The 17,795-nt window shown below is 40.9% G+C and overlaps 1 protein-coding gene and 1 pseudogene across 6 annotated transcripts in view; one reads left to right on the top strand and one right to left on the bottom strand.

The window, feature by feature from the left end:
- The window catches only part of LOC121573670 (unconventional myosin-Ic), a 64,803-nt gene extending 56,647 nt beyond the window's left edge, over positions 1–8,156 (top strand). For 4 of the 6 annotated variants that reach the window (XM_041885823.1, XM_041885825.1, XM_041885820.1 and 1 more), the window contains 2 exons: positions 86–185; positions 7,841–8,156. In XM_041885823.1, the coding sequence (XP_041741757.1) occupies positions 86–185; positions 7,841–7,870 (130 nt within the window). In that variant the 3' untranslated portion in view covers positions 7,871–8,156. Of the gene's footprint in view, positions 1–85; positions 186–438; positions 737–7,840 lie in introns of those variants that run through there. The other 2 variants (XM_041885826.1, XM_041885821.1) reach the window with 1 other exon arrangement.
- Positions 3,169–4,366, bottom strand: LOC121573671 (annotated as a pseudogene).
- Positions 8,157–17,795: the final 9,639 nt, after the last annotated feature.

The following is a 17,795-nucleotide window of genomic DNA, read 5'->3' as shown; positions in this document are numbered from 1 at the left end:
CTCATCCCCTCTCACCCCCCACCCCTTCCCTCTTTTCCTACTCACCTCCCTCTGGTCTTCTCCTCCTGTCTGTTCCTGTGTGCAGTATTACATTTGCGGTGGCTCGGGGGAAGGAGGGGGTCATTGACTTCACCAGTGGACCAGAGCTGAAGGTGGCCAAAGGCAAGAAAGGACACCTGCTAGTGGTGAGTCAGGGGACGGGAGAGACCTATTATTATGAGGACAGCAGGGCTGAGGAAGGGAGGATGAGAAAGGGGGGTAGAGGAGAAGAGAGGACTTGTAGATGGAGCATGAGGAGGACTGGGATTGTAAAGTGGAAAGCAGTGGAGTTTAAAGATAGCTACCTCTTTCATCTCTATATTTTCACTGGAGGTTTTGACCAATAATCCACATTAGGCAATAACAATGACGCCATTTGTGAATTGACTTGTTTTGCAGACGGCTCCTAAACTCAACCCATGATGATGATGGGAAGTAATGACCGCCTCGCTGTAATCAACAGCGAACCAATCATTCCACAGGTTGATTTCCTGCCATAGCCAATCAGATTATAGCCACACAGGAGTTGTTTTTCTTCTTTAAATGTGAGACCATAGCCATACACTCACTGCAAAAAAATTAGAATGATTATTTTCTCTGTTAAAACAATTGTACTTATTAATCTGCATTTATATACAGTTGAAGTCGGAAGTTATACACTTAAGTTGGAGTCATTAAAACACGTTTTTTAACCACTCCACAAATGTATTGTTAACAAACTATAGTTTTGGCAAGTCGGTTAGGACATCTACTTTGTGCATGACACAAGTCATTTTTCCAACAATTGTTTACAGACAGATTATTTCACAATTCCAGTGGGTCAGAAGTTGGCTTTGCCTTTAAACAGTTTGGAAAATTCCAGAAAATTATGTAATGGCTTTAGAAGCTTCTGATAGGCTAATTGACATCATTTGAGTCAATTGGAGGTGTACCTGTGGATGTATTTCAAGGCCTACCTTCAAACTCAGTGCCTCTTTGCTTGACATCATGGGAAAATCAAAAGAAATCAGCCAAGACCTCAGAAAACAAATTGTAGACCTCCACAAGTCTGGTTCATCCTTGGGAGCAATTTCCAAACCTCTGAAGGTACCACGTTCATCTTTACAAACAATAGTACGCAAGTATAAACACCATGGGACCACGCAGCCGTCATACCGCTCAGGAAGGAGACGCGTTCTGTCTCCTAGAGATTAACATACTTTGGTGCAAAAAGTGTAAATAAATCCCAGAACAACAGCAAAGGACCTTGTGAAGATGCTGGAGGAAACAGGTACAAAAGTATCTATATCCACAGTAAAACGAGTCCTATATCGACATAACCTGAAAGTCCGTTCAGCAAGGAAGAAGCCACTGCTCCAAAACCGCCATAAAAAAGCCAGACTACGGTTTGCAACTGCACATGGGGACAAAGATCGTACTTTTTGGAGAAATGTCCTCTGGTCTGATGAAACAAAAATAGAACTGTTTAGCCATAATGACCATCTCTATGTTTGGAGGAAAAATGGGGGGCTTGCAAGCCGAAGAACACCATCCCAACCGTGAAGCACGGGGGTGGCAGCATCATGCTGTGAGGGTGCTTTGCTGCAGGAGGAACTGGTGCACTTCACAAAATAGATGGCATCATGAGGAAGGAAAATGATGTGGGTATATTGAAGCAACATCTCAAGACATCAGTCAGGAAGTTAAAGCTTGGTCGCAAATGGGTCTTCCAAATGGACAATGACCCCAAGCATACTTCCAAAGTTGTGGCAAAATGGCTTAAGGACAACAAAGTCAAGGTATTGGAGTGGCCATCACAAAGCCCTGACTTCAATCCTATAGAACATTTGTGGGCAGAACTGAAAAAGCGTGTGCGAGCAAGGAGGCCTACAAACCTGACTCAGTTATACCAGCTCTGTCAGGAGGAATGGGCTAAAATTCACCCAACTTATTGTGGGAAGCTTGTGGAAGGCTACCCGAAACGTTTGACCCAAGTTAAACAATTTAAGGGCAATGCTACCAAATACTAATTGAGTGTATGTAAACTTCTGACCCACTGGGAATGTGATGAAATAAATAAAAGCTGAAATAAATCATTCTCTCTACTATTATTCTGACATTTCACATTCTTAAAATAAAGTGGTGATCCTAACTGACCTAAGACAGGGAGTTTGTACTAGGATTAAATGACAGGAATTGTGAAAAACTGAGTTTAAATGTATTTGGGTAAGGTGTATGTGAACTTCCACTTCAACTGTAGTTATTGATTTAAAATGACATATCATATATAATGGATTCAGAGGTTTTGCCAGCATTCATAATACTTTGTTGTTTATCAGTGAAAGTCGTATTAAATGAAACCACGCATTTGAAAATATTATGCTTCATCTTTATTTTGTAGTCCTGTTTACAATATATTAGCTCTTGCATGTAATACAAATACAAAACAATATTTATATTTCCATAGTAACAACAATAAACAGCATTTTAAAATAAATAAGTGATAAATAATAAATAAATAGGCAAATAGGCATCTTTGGAAAGTGCAGTGAAGTGAGTGAGGGCTTTGGAAAAAGGGGATGTTGGGTAGTGTTTCTCAACACACTTCCAGTTCTCGGCTGTTAAAGTCAGAGAGAGAGAGAGAGAGAGAGAAAAGACGGAAACTCAGGGAGAAACCCAGAGGAGAGTAAGGATGTAACACTTACAGTAATACTACATGTAAACCTTGTTTCAGTCTAACAAAGTGAACAGAGCATATCTCAACAATGAGAAATCATGATCTTAGGGTAAATACCAGAAATTGAACACAATTGAAGTTGAAATAAGACCATGAGGTATTGACATCACTTGGCAATATTGAGTCACAGTAAAGTCTTTCTGTCAAAAGTAATACTGAATTACTTATAAATATTAATAATATTAATATAATTATTATTGGTATTAGCTGTCTTAACTTACTACTGCTGAAATAAACTGTGTGCATTGACTACATCAAATACTGTTGTGTTATGATTCATAATGCTATGTAAATTCTCACATCCAATAATATCCCTAGTCCACAAAATAATTTAAAAGCCACTCTGACCACAACTTTTACAGGCTAGTGCAGTACTATTATGCATTATTAATATGAATCCATGCACACCGTGTCTATCTGCCCCTGGGCTGGGCGCCTGGAGGACCACTTTGTTTGGTCTTCAGGAGGATGAAGTCTCTGGCCAGCTTGGTGAGGTAGCGCTCCAGGTCCCTGAGGATGACGTAGCCCTCCAGGCGGCTATTCCATAGGGACTTTGATGGGGCCTGGTGGCTGGAGGAAGGGCTCACTGGATGGGTCAGGGCTGGGGGAGAGGTGGGGCTCACACTGGAGCTGTTCACATACCTCAACTGTAAAGACCACAGAGAGGTTTATCAGACTGAGCTCATTACTATATTCTCCTTACAGTGGATATACAGTAGCTGCTGAGTAATGGGTAGCTATGTGAACACCTAATTCAGTGTGCAAAGACAATAAGTATACACACAATGTGTGAACACCGCAAATGTGTATCTGTGCATGTGTTCGTTCATTAATTTATATGGTGCAAATTGTACCTGAAAGTTTACTTTTGTCATGAGATCCCGCAGGTCTGTCTGAATGCACTGTATACTCTCGGGTATGGTGAGTTTAGCCTTCCCCATGCTCCCCATCCGGTGGGCTGCCCTCTGTTCCACCTTATCCCCCTCCATCTCCTTTCTCTTCATATCCAGGTGAGCCCAGAAAGTGTGCAGGTCTCGAGAGGCAGCACTCAGACGCTCCCAGTCCTGTACAGGCCGGATCATAACATTATACACAATGTCCCTCCTACTCCATCGTACCTTTTAAAGCATTAAACCACCACAGGTTAACAGTGATTCATACACAGGTCACACACAAACACACACCTTCATCTGAAGCCAGTGGTAAAAGTCTGTAGAGAGGGATGGTATGGTTTGTAACTCCAGATCTCTGTCCTCAAACTGCTTGTCATCCAACAGCTCCTCTTTCTGACAAGACAAATGAGGGTACATTATGATAACAGCCTGTAGTAGGTGAGGATAGCTGTTGTCTGGGCATACAATCGCTAGCAGACTAGCCACCAGTAACAGAGGAGTCAACTCACATATCTCCTGAGCAGCTGCTGAACCCGGGCGTGGGTGCACCTGGTGGATTTGAGGGAGTATGAGTAGGCCTGGAGTAGGCCTGGAGTGGAAGAACAACATGGGTACACCCAGCTCAGGGTGAGGAAGAACAGGGGAAACAGAACGCGCCACCAAACAGCCATCTGGAGAGACAGGGAGAAGATGTATGATTGCTAAACTGCACAATCATGGCAACATGTATTAGAATCAATACTCATTACATGTTAATTGCTTGTGGAACTCTCTCTAATGGCTCTATTCAATTTGTATCGCAGAAGTTCAGCTTTACAGCGTGATTGAAATTTAAAGGCAGTGTTCCGGCGTTAGTGGAGACTGCATTGATGGATGGTAAATGCTACATATGTCAGCTCAATCGGAAATTACCTTTACATTTCTATTGCCCAATCTGTAATGCTTCAGCAATACAAATTGAATAGAGCCCTAAATATGTATTACTTTACAACCACAATACAAATACAGTACAAATTGTAGATCCTTGACAATCTAGTACCAGCCTACTATGGAAAACTGGAGAATTTGACAAGCTCGTTCCTTTCTTTTTAACCTAGTATCATTCTCCCATCACACTAACACAGACTTCTTAGTATCTAAGCCTTATAGAGATAAAGAAGTACACCACAGGTGGTCCAGCTATGGAACACCTGTAAAGCTCAACACTAGCTCAGAAAGTGAGCTCGAGAGACAGAGCAGACTTACCTTCTATCAATAACAATCTGTGATTGACATACATCCTAGTGGCATCCTTTGATATTTATATAAGTCTTTAGTTTCTCTTGTGGTCAAGTGTTATTCTCAGCAATTTGTGTTGTGGTTTCTGCACGATGATGATTCATCTCAATTGCCCATTTCTATGTAGAAGTTCGTAAACACATCATTACATCATTATTCCGTTTTCACTTTGAGATAAATAGGGACTAATATGATGTATAATTATGCTAATAAATGTTGTATAATTATGCTAATAAATGTTATCTTATTTTGATCGAACTCTACAGTTTTGTAACTTTTTACAGTGTAATTGCAATCTAACCTAATTAGTCATTATATATGATATTCTGATGAGTTTAGTAATTAAACTACATTTTTATTTTTGTATCTGATTTATTAGACCATTGGATTTATATTTTTTCCGGTATTGTGTTTAAAGACCTACAATCCCTCGTTTACTCTTTACATTAGTACTGGGCCAAATTATTTTAAACGGGGCTTATAAGTAGTTTATACACTGTTAGTTACTTGTTAATCGTTTATAAATAATTCATATACAGTTATAAAACAATGATTAAACTTGTGTGATTGTCATTTAGCTGCTTGCCAAATACTGTCATATAACCAAAATAACAATCACACAAACGCAGCCATTGTATTCCTAGCTGTTTATTACTAATCTATAAACTACAGGTAACTGCCAAAATAAAGGAATAACAACATAAAGTGTCTTAATAGGGCGCTGGGCCACCACGAGCCAGAACAGCTTCAATGGTGTTTTGTTAATGGTGGTGAAAAATGCTGTCTCAGGCGCTGCTCCAGAATCTCCCATAAGTGTTCAATTGGATTGAGCACTTTGGTTACTACATGTAATAATGTAGTAACCAAAATAGTTTTAAACAGATTCTTCAAATAACCACCCTTTGCCTTGATGACAGCTTTGCACACTCTTGGCATTTTCTCAACCAGCTTCATGAGGTAGTCACCTGGAATGCATTTTAACTAACAGGTGTGCCTTCTTAAAAGTTAATTTGTGGAATTAATGTGTTTGAGCCAATCAGTTGTATTGTGACAAGGTAGGGGGGTATACAGAAGATAGCCCTATTTGGTAAAAGACCAAGTCCATATTATGGCAAGAACAGCTCAAATAAGCAAAGAGAAACAACAGTCTATCATTACTTTAAGACATGAAGGTCAGTCAATACGGAACATTTCAAGAACTTTGAAAGTTTCTTCAAGTACATTCGCAAAAGCCATCAAGCGCTATGATGAAACTGGCTCTCATGAGGACTGCCACAGGAATGGAAGACCCAGAGTTACCTCTGCTGCAGAGGATAAGTTCATTAGAGTTACCAGCCTCAGAAATTGCAGCCCAAATAAATGCTTCACAGAGTTGAAGTAACAGACACATCTCAACATCAACTGTTCAGAGGTGACTGTGTGAATCAGGCCTTCATGGTCGAATTGCTGCAAAGAAACCACTACTAAAGGACACCACTAAGAAGAAGAGACTTGCTTGGGCCAAGAAACACAAGCAATGGGTGTGGGTGAACGGATGATCTCCGCATGTGTATTTCCCACCCATTATTTCACTATGATAGAAAGAGCAGAGAGGAGTTTCTGTCCTGCCGATCTCCTGGTGATCCCCATGAATCAGCTGCCTGGAGGGGGACTGCCCTGGGAATGTCTCAGAGAACATCATCAGTACCATTTTTTGCCACCATTATGGTGTGGGCATGCTTTGCTGGTGACACTGTCAGTGATTTATTTAGAATTCAATGCACACTTAACCAGCATGGCTACCACAGCATTCTGCAGCGATATGCCATCCCATTTCGTTTGGGTTTAGTAGGACTATCATTCATTTTTCAACAGGACAATGACCAAAACACATCTCCAGGCTGTGTAAGGGCTATTTTACCAAGAAGGAGAGTGATGGAGTGCTGCATTAGATGACCTGGCCTCCACAATCCCCCGAGCTCAACCAAATTGAGATGGTTTGGGATGAGTCGGACGGCAGAGGGAAGGAAAAGCAGCCAACAAGTGCCCAGCATATGTGGGAACTCCTTCAAGACTGTTGGAAAAGCATTCCAAGTGAAGCTGGTTGAAAGAATGCCAAGAGTGTCCAAAGCTGTCATCAAGGCAAAGGGTGGCTATTTGAAGAATCTCAAATATAAAATATATTTTGATTTGTTGAAAAAAATTTTGGGTTACTACATGATTCCATATGTGTTATTTCATAGTTTTGATGTCTTCACTATTATTCTACAATGTAGAAAATAGTAAAAATAAAGAAAAACCCTTGAATGAGTAGGTGTGTCCAAACCTTTGACTGGTACTGTATATTTTTGTATAAATAAAAACAATTTTAAGTGTAGAAAGCACCTACAGCTGTTATCAAACATTTGTTACAGCTTACCTGTTGCTGCACAGTATGAGATGATAAGTCAAAAGAAAACATTTCACAAAGACAGACAGCGTTCTTGCATGCACACACACACACACTGTTTCAGTCATCATGGTGCGTACCCACTCTGGTCGTTGCACCATATAAATGATGTACAGTACAGGGCAAAGGTGTGCAGGTAAAATGTGGTAATCAGACAGTGAAGGGATCAAAGGTCACTCAATAACCCTTTTGCCTAGACAATAATTTTCCCGCCACTGCACAATCATTGCTGCAAAGGCAGCAGTTTACTGTTTTTGACTTTCTGTCTTGCAAGTTATTTATACAATTTGACAGTTGAGATTTTAGGAAAATAAACATTTCAGGCAGTTTTAAAATTTACTTTTGATGAGAAAAAATATATTTGTAGGTTGTTGTATCATAGTGCCGTCTTGAGAGAGCATTGCGTCACCTCTGTCTGTTATACGCAGTCTGACTGAGTAATTGTGGTCTCTCTCTTTTTGCTTTCTCTTTCTATCTTCTCTCTAGATTACGAGCGAGCAAGAAAGAGAGGGTTGAGTCATTTTCTGTATTGCGGAAGAAGGCTGTTTCATCACAGTCTTATGCAGAGAGTGGCAGGTGGTTGCTGTTTGGCATACTCACCATTATTTCACTATGATAGAAAGAGCAGAGAGGAGTTTCTGTCCTGCCGATCTCCTGGTGATCCCCATGAATCAGCTGCCTGGAGGGGGACTGCCCTGGGAATGTCTCAGAGAACATCATCAGTACCATTTTGGGCATGCTTTGCTGGTGACAGTGTCAGTGATTTATTTAGAATTCAACACACACTTAACCAGCATGGCTACCACAGCATTCTGCAGCGATACGCCATCCCATTTCGTTTGGGTTTAGTAGGACTATCATTCATTTTTCAACAGGACAATGACCAAAACACATCTCCAGGCTGTGTAAGGGCTATTTTACCAAGAAGGAGAGTGATGGAGTGCTGCATCAGATGACCTGGCCTCCACAATCCCCCGAGCTCAACCAAATTGAGATGGTTTGGGATGAGTCGGACCGCAGAGTGAAGGAAAAGCAGCCAACAAATGCTCAGCATATGTGGGAACTCCTTCAAAACTGTTGGAAAAGCATTCCAGGTGAAGCTGGCTGAGAGAATGCCAAGAGTGTGCAAAGCTGTCATCAAGGCGAGGGGTGGCTATTTGAAGAATCTCAAATATAAAACATATTTTGATTTGTTTAACACTTTTTTGGTAACTACATGATTCCATGTGTTATTTCATAGTTTATGTCTTCACTATTATTATACAATGTAGAAAATAGTAAAAAATAAAGAAAAACCCTTGAAACTTTTGACTGGTAGTATATATGTGTTGTTACTGTTGTGGCCCCACTGGCCCGTGCACACAGGTCAGGTTCAGACCTGGAGAGAGGAAGTGGTCAGTGAACTACAGGTCCGTGGTCAGGACAACAGTGCTGATGGACAGATACAGTATCTACTTCCTATCCTTGGGGTGCAGAGAACTCTCACAGGGATGTGGTCTCAGGAGGGGCTGAGTGGGAGTGTGTGGGTGTGTGTGTTGTGGAGAAGAAGCTCTTTATGAGTCACATACATACATACTACCCCTTTCAAATTACACACATGACTCACCAGAAGGGCTTCCCTCATTCTCCTGACTCCCCCCTCTGCTCTCTCAGTTTGAATGAACACTGACAGAGATTCCCCGTCTCTGTCACTTTTAGTTTCATTACCTTTCCTTCCCATTTTTGGTAACCAAGAGAGCACTGATGATACCATGGAACACCAAAACGCTTGCTCAGCTCTGCTGTTTTGCAATGTGTGGACAGTACCTGACCTCAGCAATCCCTTTCCTTATATCTCTATCTCCCAATATACATCTGTACTCTGCCGTATTATTTGCACTAGAGAAGCCCTAAAGACAGTAAAAGGCATAAACTGTCAATATTAAATTGGATAGTAATTCTGTTTCCTCTCCCTTGTCACTATGAGAAATGTATTGGGAAAAAGTGCTATGCTGAAGAACAGTTCAGTGTTAGTCTAGATCCACTCGGGGGAGTGCTAGCCTAGAACCATTTCAGTGTCATTGCATACACGAATCTAAATGCACTAAGATGAGCTCTCCTTGTCCGAGCGATAACTTAGTTTTTGTACGTGATCCTTTCTCTCTCTGTATGCCAGGGTCAGAATCTTTCATGGACAGTACTGTCTGGATTTGTATCTTATGTAGACTTTGGACATGTACATATATTACTAACTGGGCCGTGCATGTGTAACATGCAGTGGCGATTTTAGCATGTAAATCTTGGTGGGGCAAAAAAATTATAACGTGGGATGCATGCCAGCAAAGCCACTACACAACATAACACTAAACAATACATTCGTTGCCCTATAACGGTGAAAAACAGTGCCTACATAAAGCTGTCCCAATAGCAGAGTCCCAACAGCAGTCCCAACACCTTATCACTGCTACACCTGGCTATCAGCGGAGCCTTGTCTGGCAGCGAAACAAGTTCATTCAGCCTCATTTACTGCCTTTAAAAAAACATAGCTGATATGGCTGACTCACCAGAAGGGCTTCCCTCATTCTAATGACTCCCCCCTCTGCTCTCTCAGTTTGAAGGAACACTGACAGAGATTCCCCCTGTCTCGGTCACTTTTAGTTTCAATACATCTATTTTAGTTTCATTACCTTTCCGTCCCATTTTTGGTAACCAAGAGAGCACTGATGCATGCCAGCAAAGCCACTACACAACACTAAACAATACATTCATTGCACTATAACGGTGAAAAAAGGTGCCCACAAACTGTTAGGGCCTACATAAAGCTGTCCCAATAGCAGAGCCCAAACAGCAGTCCCAACACCTTACCACTGCTACACCTGGCTATCAGCGGAGCGTTGTCTGGCAGCGAAACAGTTCATTCAGCCTCATTTACTGCCTTTAAAAAAACATAGCTGATATGGCTGACTTGCTTAAACAAATGTGGTTTCTACTGACAATTGAGATGTACAAACTATGGCATAAGGGGATGAAAAGCGGATAAGAGGCAATCCGTAATTTGATTAAGACATTAATGAGCGAGCCAGGACGGACATAGTCAATATAACTATTTGTTCAGCACTTTTGAAATGTACAGCGACAGAATTCAGAACATGGGCCATTCTTACAGTGTTCTCCCTGTACACCAAGTCAGAACCGTAGGATAAATAAAGGGGGCATATAAGCAGACAATGAAAGCTCTTACAATATTCAATGATTACATTTCTCAAAAACAGGTTATAGGCTACATGTGCACCACCGGTGTCAGAACAGCAGGCGAAATTAAGAGGTGAAAATAGACCAAATTATTAGGGTGAAGCACATGGGCTACTAACAGCTTACTACACAACATACACTTAGTATTACTTTCTTAGCTACAGTATACATATCTCCCTGGCATATTACATCATTTATGCAGCAGCATATAAGACATTTTTGGACTCTCCTTGTTGTGATGTGCTCACTTCAACAGGAAGGTGGAGTTGCGGTCCTTCGTGGGCAAATTTTGTTATTAAAGAAAGAGGCCGGATTTATAATTCTGAGTTGGATGACCGTTCAAAACTTATTTTCCCAGTCTGAGCTCGTTTATTCCCGACTTCCCAGTTGCAATGCTTGCAGTTAGCCACTGTGACAGGTTTCCTTCCAAACCACTCATTGTTGAATTTGCCATTTCCAACTTGTTGTGTAATGTTTATGTCCAATGGCCGATGAGCACCGATACGTTTTATCTATAATGTATCTTCATATGACAAGGATTAAAAAGGATTTGCCAGTAGATTGTCGACTTGATTCATGATGATGACTGCTAGCTATGATTTTGAAAGTAAGATGTTGACATGATCAGTCCAATCAAAGTTACTGTACATATAACGTGATTTGATGTCATTTTATCTGTGGCCAATGACCTTGAGCCTTCTTGGAAGGGCACTTCTAATGTAACTCTATGGGCAGGACCCAAACGGCTTGAATTTTCGATGTCTACCCTTACTAAGGACTGAGATTGGCGGTGATGTAGTGTCCCCATGAGTGACAGAACACTGAATGACAGGGCTTTTCCCCACCTGCCCTGAATAACGGGTCGCCACTGGTAACTTGGTGAAAGAAAACATTTGATTGCACCTAATTTTAACATTCTGTCATAAAGAGCATATGTTCAACTTAATAAAAAACATGTTTTCCATCTAAAGAGGTTAAAAAATATACTAAAGTATTAAGTGACAAATAAAGTAACAGGGTTGTTCAGGGTTGAAGATGACATGTTAAATCAGCCATAAGTCCCCTTGTGACATGGGAAATGGAAGCTTGCAAGCTTCACCCAAAAAAATGCAATTGTTAAATAATTTCTAGCCTGTCTATCTATGGGTAAGAGGGTTGGGGTGTTACGCTCGACCCACTCAGTTTTCCACCACAAACAACCTAAAATGAAAATAGTAGAAAATGAATCACTAATCACATTAAATAAATAATAATCTTCAGAAATGACTGTCCAAGCAAAAAAAATAAGTGTCAAGGCGTCAGTGTAATGCGGTAGGCGAAGTCAGGCGCAGGACACAGAGCTAATCAAAAGGCGTACTTTACTCGTAGGTAAATGTATGAACAAAAACCTCCACGCAGGGAGGGAACAAACCCGCACACTAACGACAACCAAAACATGAACAAACACGCACAACACACAATGTGAGACAGAGGGTTAAATAGGGAAGACATAACTACATGATGGGAAACAGGTGTGACCAATTAAGACAAAACAAGTCGAACATAGATACATGGATCGGTAGCAGCTAGTACTCCGGTGACGACGAATGCCGAAGCCTGCCCGAGCAAAGAGGAGGGGCAGCCTCGGCTGAATCCGTGACACTAAGACATTACAATCATGGTGAAATTGTGGGGTTAAGTGATGCATTTTGACACTTTAGCAAGTCTTTATTCATATAGAAAAAATGATTTATTGAATTATCCATGTGGTCTATATTAAAGGGCACTTCATTGACTTTTAAACAGACTTTTAAAATTCAATATTGGTGCACAATTCCTACTTAAAATATGAAAAGGCACTCATTTCGTGGAACAACCCAACTATTACAGTGTTTGGATTGTGTCTATTACAGCGTATCCAGATTTGAATCCAGAAGCATGTGGATGTCCATACATGTCAGATCACCGATTATAGACCAGTCAACAAGCCGTGTTACCTGAGCTGTGGAGCAGTGAAATGTGCTGTATATTCAATATCTCACAATTGTAACACTTTTTCAATAAAAGTTGAAGATTTAGTGGAATGTAACCTTTTCAGCAATGAGATCATATTCATCCTCTCAAAGGAAAAACAAATATCTTCTGTTATATTGTTTGATATTGTTTGCTGTAGAGCAACAGAGGACAGACAGCAGGACGACAGTAGGCTGACCTCATTCAACCAGGGCCTTTAGTGTTTGGATTGGACACTGCCTTAGTTCTTCAGAGGACGGCTGGATCTTTCATGGCCATAGAGACAAAAACTGAACAGTACAGAAAGTGAGTCACGTGGCAGACAGGCATCAAAGCATTAATTTACTGTTCGATTGAACGTTAGAATGGGGAAAACAAGTGACCCAAGCAACTTTGAGCGTGGTATGATCGTCGGTGCCAGGTGCGACAGTTCCAGTATCTCAGAAACGGCCAGCATCCTGGGTTTTTCACGCATGAGCACGACAGTGTCAAATCACACAAATGACTCACTAGTAGGGCTTCCATCATTCTCATGACTCCACCCTCTGCTCTGTCAGTTTGAAGGAACACTGACAGAGATTCCCCCTGTCTCGGTCACTTTTAGTTTCAATACATCTACACTACCGGTCAAAGGTTTTAGAACACCTACTCATTCAAGGGTTTTCTTTATTTTTACTATTTTCTACATTGTAGAATAGTAGTGAAGACATCAAAACGAGCTTCACCCAAAACAAGCTTCACCCAAAAAAATGCAATTGTTAAATAATTTCTAGCCTGTCTATCTATGGGTAAGAGGGTTGGGGTGTTACGCTCGACCCACTCAGTTTTCCACCACAAACAACCTAAAATGAAAATAGTAGAAAATGAATCACTAATCACATTAAATAAATAATAATCTTCAGAAATGACTGTCCAAGCAAAAAAAATAAGTGTCAAGGCGTCAGTGTAATGCGGTAGGCGAAGTCAGGCGCAGGACACAGAGCTAATCAAAAGGCGTACTTTACTCGTAGGTAAATGTATGAACAAAAACCTCCACGCAGGGAGGGAACAAACCCGCACACTAACGACAACCAAAACATGAACAAACACGCACAACACACAATGTGAGACAGAGGGTTAAATAGGGAAGACATAACTACATGATGGGAAACAGGTGTGACCAATTAAGACAAAACAAGTCGAACATAGATACATGGATCGGTAGCAGCTAGTACTCCGGTGACGACGAATGCCGAAGCCTGCCCGAGCAAGGAGGAGGGGCAGCCTCGGCTGAATCCGTGACACTAAGACATTACAATCATGGTGAAATTGTGGGGTTAAGTGATGCATTTTGACACTTTAGCAAGTCTTTATTCATATAGAAAAAATGATTTATTGAATTATCCATGTGGTCTATATTAAAGGGCACTTCATTGACTTTTAAACAGACTTTTAAAATTCAATATTGGTCCACAATTCCTACTTAAAATATGAGAAGGCACTCATTTCGTGGAACAACCCAACTATTACAGTGTTTGGATTGTGTCTATTACAGCGTATCCAGATTTGAATCCAGAAGCATGTGGATGTCCATGCATGTCAGATCACCGATTATAGACCAGTCAACAAGCCGTGTTACCTGAGCTGTGGAGCAGTGAAATGTGCTGTATATTCAATATCTCACAATTGTAACACTTTTTCAATAAAAGTTGAAGATTTAGTGGAATGTAACCTTTTCAGCAATGAGATCATATTCATCCTCTCAAAGGAAAAACAAATATCTTCTGTTATATTGTTTGATATTGTTTGCTGTAGAGCAACAGAGGACAGACAGCAGGACGACAGTAGGCTGACCTCATTGAAATGAAATAACATATGGAATCTTGTAGTAACCAAAAAAGTGTTAAACAAATCTAAATATATTTTATATTTGAGATTCTTCAAATAGCCACCCTTTGCCTTGATGACAGCTTTGCACACTCTTGGCATTCTCTCAACCATCTTCATGAGATAGTCACCTGGAATGCATATCAATTAACAGGTGTGCCTTCTTAAAAGTTAATTTAGGAATTTCTTTCCTTCTTAATGTGTTTGAGCCAATCAGTTGTGTTGTGACAAAATTTGTCAGACCGCAGAGTAAAGGAAAAGCAGCCAACAAGTGCTCAGCATATGTGGGAACTCCTTCAAGACTGTTGGAAAAGCATTTCAGGTGAAGCTGGTTGAGAGAATGCCAAGAGTGTGCAAAGCAAAGGGTGGCTAATTGAAGAATCTCAAACTTCTAAAACTTTTGACCGGTAGTGTCCATTTTTGGTAACCAAGAGAGCACTGACGATACCATGGAACACCAAAACGCTTGCTCTGCTCTGCTCTTTTGCAGTGTGCGGACAGTACCTGACCTCTGCAATCCATTTCCTTGTATCTCTATCTCCCACTGTACATCTTTACATTTTATTTGCACTAGAGAAGCCCTAAAGACAGTAAAAAGCATAAACTGTCAATGTTAAATTGGATAGTAATTCTGTTTCCTCTCCCGGGGTCATTGTCACTGTGAGAAATGTATTGGGGAAAAGTGCTGTACAAATGAAATTGTATTGATTGCTTCAGTTTCTTGAGGGTCCAAATGCTGAAGAACAGTTCAGTGTTAGTCTAGATCCACTTGGGGGAGTGCTAGCATAGAACCTTTTCAGTGTGATTGCATACTCGAACCTGTAGTATCGGTGATCTATATCTGTCCATATTAGTTACTATGCTGTTACTAAGCAGTAATGTATTACGGCAGTGTTGTGTTATGACACCTAATAGGAAGTGCACATGCTACTATTGGGCCGGGAGCTGTAGGGCACGAGATGTTTTTACTAAGCAACACTAAACTGTACTTACGTCTCCTGCCTGGTAATTTTCTCCACAACGCAAATATTACAGTGGCGACGAGGTGATTAAGCTTCTTAAACAGACATTGCTTGAAGGGAAGAATGTTGCGTGAGTAATGAAACTCAATATAATGATGTAAATCGTCAGTTACAGTGGGGGAAAAAAGTATTTAGTCAGCCACCAATTGTGCAAGTTCTCCCACTTAAAAAGATGAGAAAGGCCTGTAATTTTCATCATAGGTACACGTCAACTATGACAGACAAAATGAGAAAAAAACTCCAGAAAATCACATTGTAGGATTTTTAATGAATTTATTTGCAAATTATGGTGGAAAATAAGTATTTGGTCAATAACAAAAGTTTCTCAATACTTTGTTATATACCCTTTGTTGGCAATGACACAGGTCAAACGTTTTCTGTAAGTCTTCACAAGGTTTTCACGCACTGTTGCTGGTATTTTGGCCCATTCCTCCATGCAGATCTCCTCTAGAGCAGTGATGATTTGGGGCTGTCACTGGGCAACACAGACTTTCAACTCCCTCCAAAGATTTTCTATGGGGTTGAGATCTGGAGACTGGCTAGGCCACTCCAGGACCTTGAAATGCTTCTTACGAAGCCACTCCTTCGTTGCCTGGGCGGTGTGTTTGGGATCATTGTCATGCTGAAAGACCCAGCCACGTTTCATCTTCAATGCCCTTGCTGATGGAAGAAAAGGAGGTTTTCACTCAAAATCTCACGATACATGGCCCCATTCATTCTTTCCTTTACACGGATCAGTCGTCCTGGTCCCTTTGCAGAAAAACAGCCCCAAAGCATGATGTTTCCACCCCCATGCTTCACAGTAGGTATGGTGTTCTTTGGATGCAACTCAGCATTCTTTGTCCTCCAAACACGACGAGTTGAGTTTTTACCAAAAAGTTATATTTTGGTTTCATCTGACCATATGACATTCTCCCAATCCTCTTCTGGATCATCCAAATGCACTCTAGCAAACTTCAGACGGGCCTGGACATGTACTGGCTTAAGCAGGGGGACACGTCTGGCACTGCAGGATTTGAGTCCCAGGCGGCGTAGTGTGTTACTGATGGTAGGCTTTGTTACTTTGGTTCCAGCTCTCTGCAGGTCATTCACTAGGTCCCCCCGTGTGGTTCTGGGATTTTTGATCACCGTTCTTGTGATCATTTTGACCCCACGGGGTGAGATCTTGCGTGGAGCCCCAGATCGAGGGAGATTATCAGTGGTCTTGTATGTCTTCCATTTCCTAATAATTGCTCCCACAGTTGATTTCTTCAAACCAAGCTGCTTACCTATTGCAGATTCAGTCTTCCCAGCCTGGTGCAGGTCTACAATTTTGTTTCTGGTGTCCTTTGACAGCTCTTTGGTCTTGGCCATAGTGGAGTTTGGAGTGTGACTGTTTGAGGTTGTGGACAGGTGTCTTTTATACTGATAACAAGTTCAAACAGGTGCCATTAATACAGGTAACGAGTGGAGGACAGAGGAGCCTCTTAAATAAGAAGTTACAGGTCTGTGAGAGCCAGAAATCTTGCTTGTTTGTAGGTGACCAAATACTTATTTTCCACCATAATTTGCAAATAAATTCATTAAAAATCCTACAATGTGATTTTCGGGAGAAAGAAAATCTCAATTTGTCTGTCATAGTTGACGTGTACCTATGATGAAAATTACAGGCATCTCTCATCTTTTTAAGTGGGAGAACTTGCACAATTGGTGGCTGACTAAATACTTTTTTTCCCCACTGTATTTTTTCCGCCAGTAGAAGACTGCTTATGCTAAGCGCTGCTTACAGGCACAGAGTTCGGGAGCTGCCAAATAGCAAGCCTATTGGAGTCATGAATAGCGACACTGCACTCTGGTGGTTAAAGTAAGACTTGTCATTGAACCTGTTGAAAATAGATGATCACAGTGTAGAAATAGTGTAAAGAAAATAGACGAAAAATAAGAAACGTAACACAGTGTGTACATTATTACAAATTAGTGCAGAGAATGAAGAAATTGCAGAAACTTCTGAAATGGAGAAAGTGAAGAATTAGATGAAAATTCTGAAAATGAAGGAATACAAGGAAACTGAACATTTGGTAGAGTACCAGAGTTTGAGGCTACAAAATAGGATTTTGATTCCTATTTATAGTGTTTTGAGCGTTGGCTGCCTGCAAATGAAATTAAAGATGAAAAGAAAAACGTATTTATCTGTGTTTTGGTCTCAGTGTTTTGGGTCCAACTGAGTATGGATTGCTGAAAGGTCTCATTGAACCAATAAAAGCAGTGGAGTTGACCTATGCAGAACTGACTGAAACTCTCTCAAGGCATTTCAAGCCTAAGCCAATTCTCATTGCAAAACGCTTCAGATT

The sequence above is a fragment of the Coregonus clupeaformis genome, chromosome 9, assembly GCF_020615455.1.
Source record: "Coregonus clupeaformis isolate EN_2021a chromosome 9, ASM2061545v1, whole genome shotgun sequence".
NCBI lineage: Eukaryota > Metazoa > Chordata > Actinopteri > Salmoniformes > Salmonidae > Coregonus > Coregonus clupeaformis.
The sequence above is the reverse complement of the archived record's forward strand: the minus strand, read 5'-3'. Positions and strand labels throughout refer to the sequence as shown.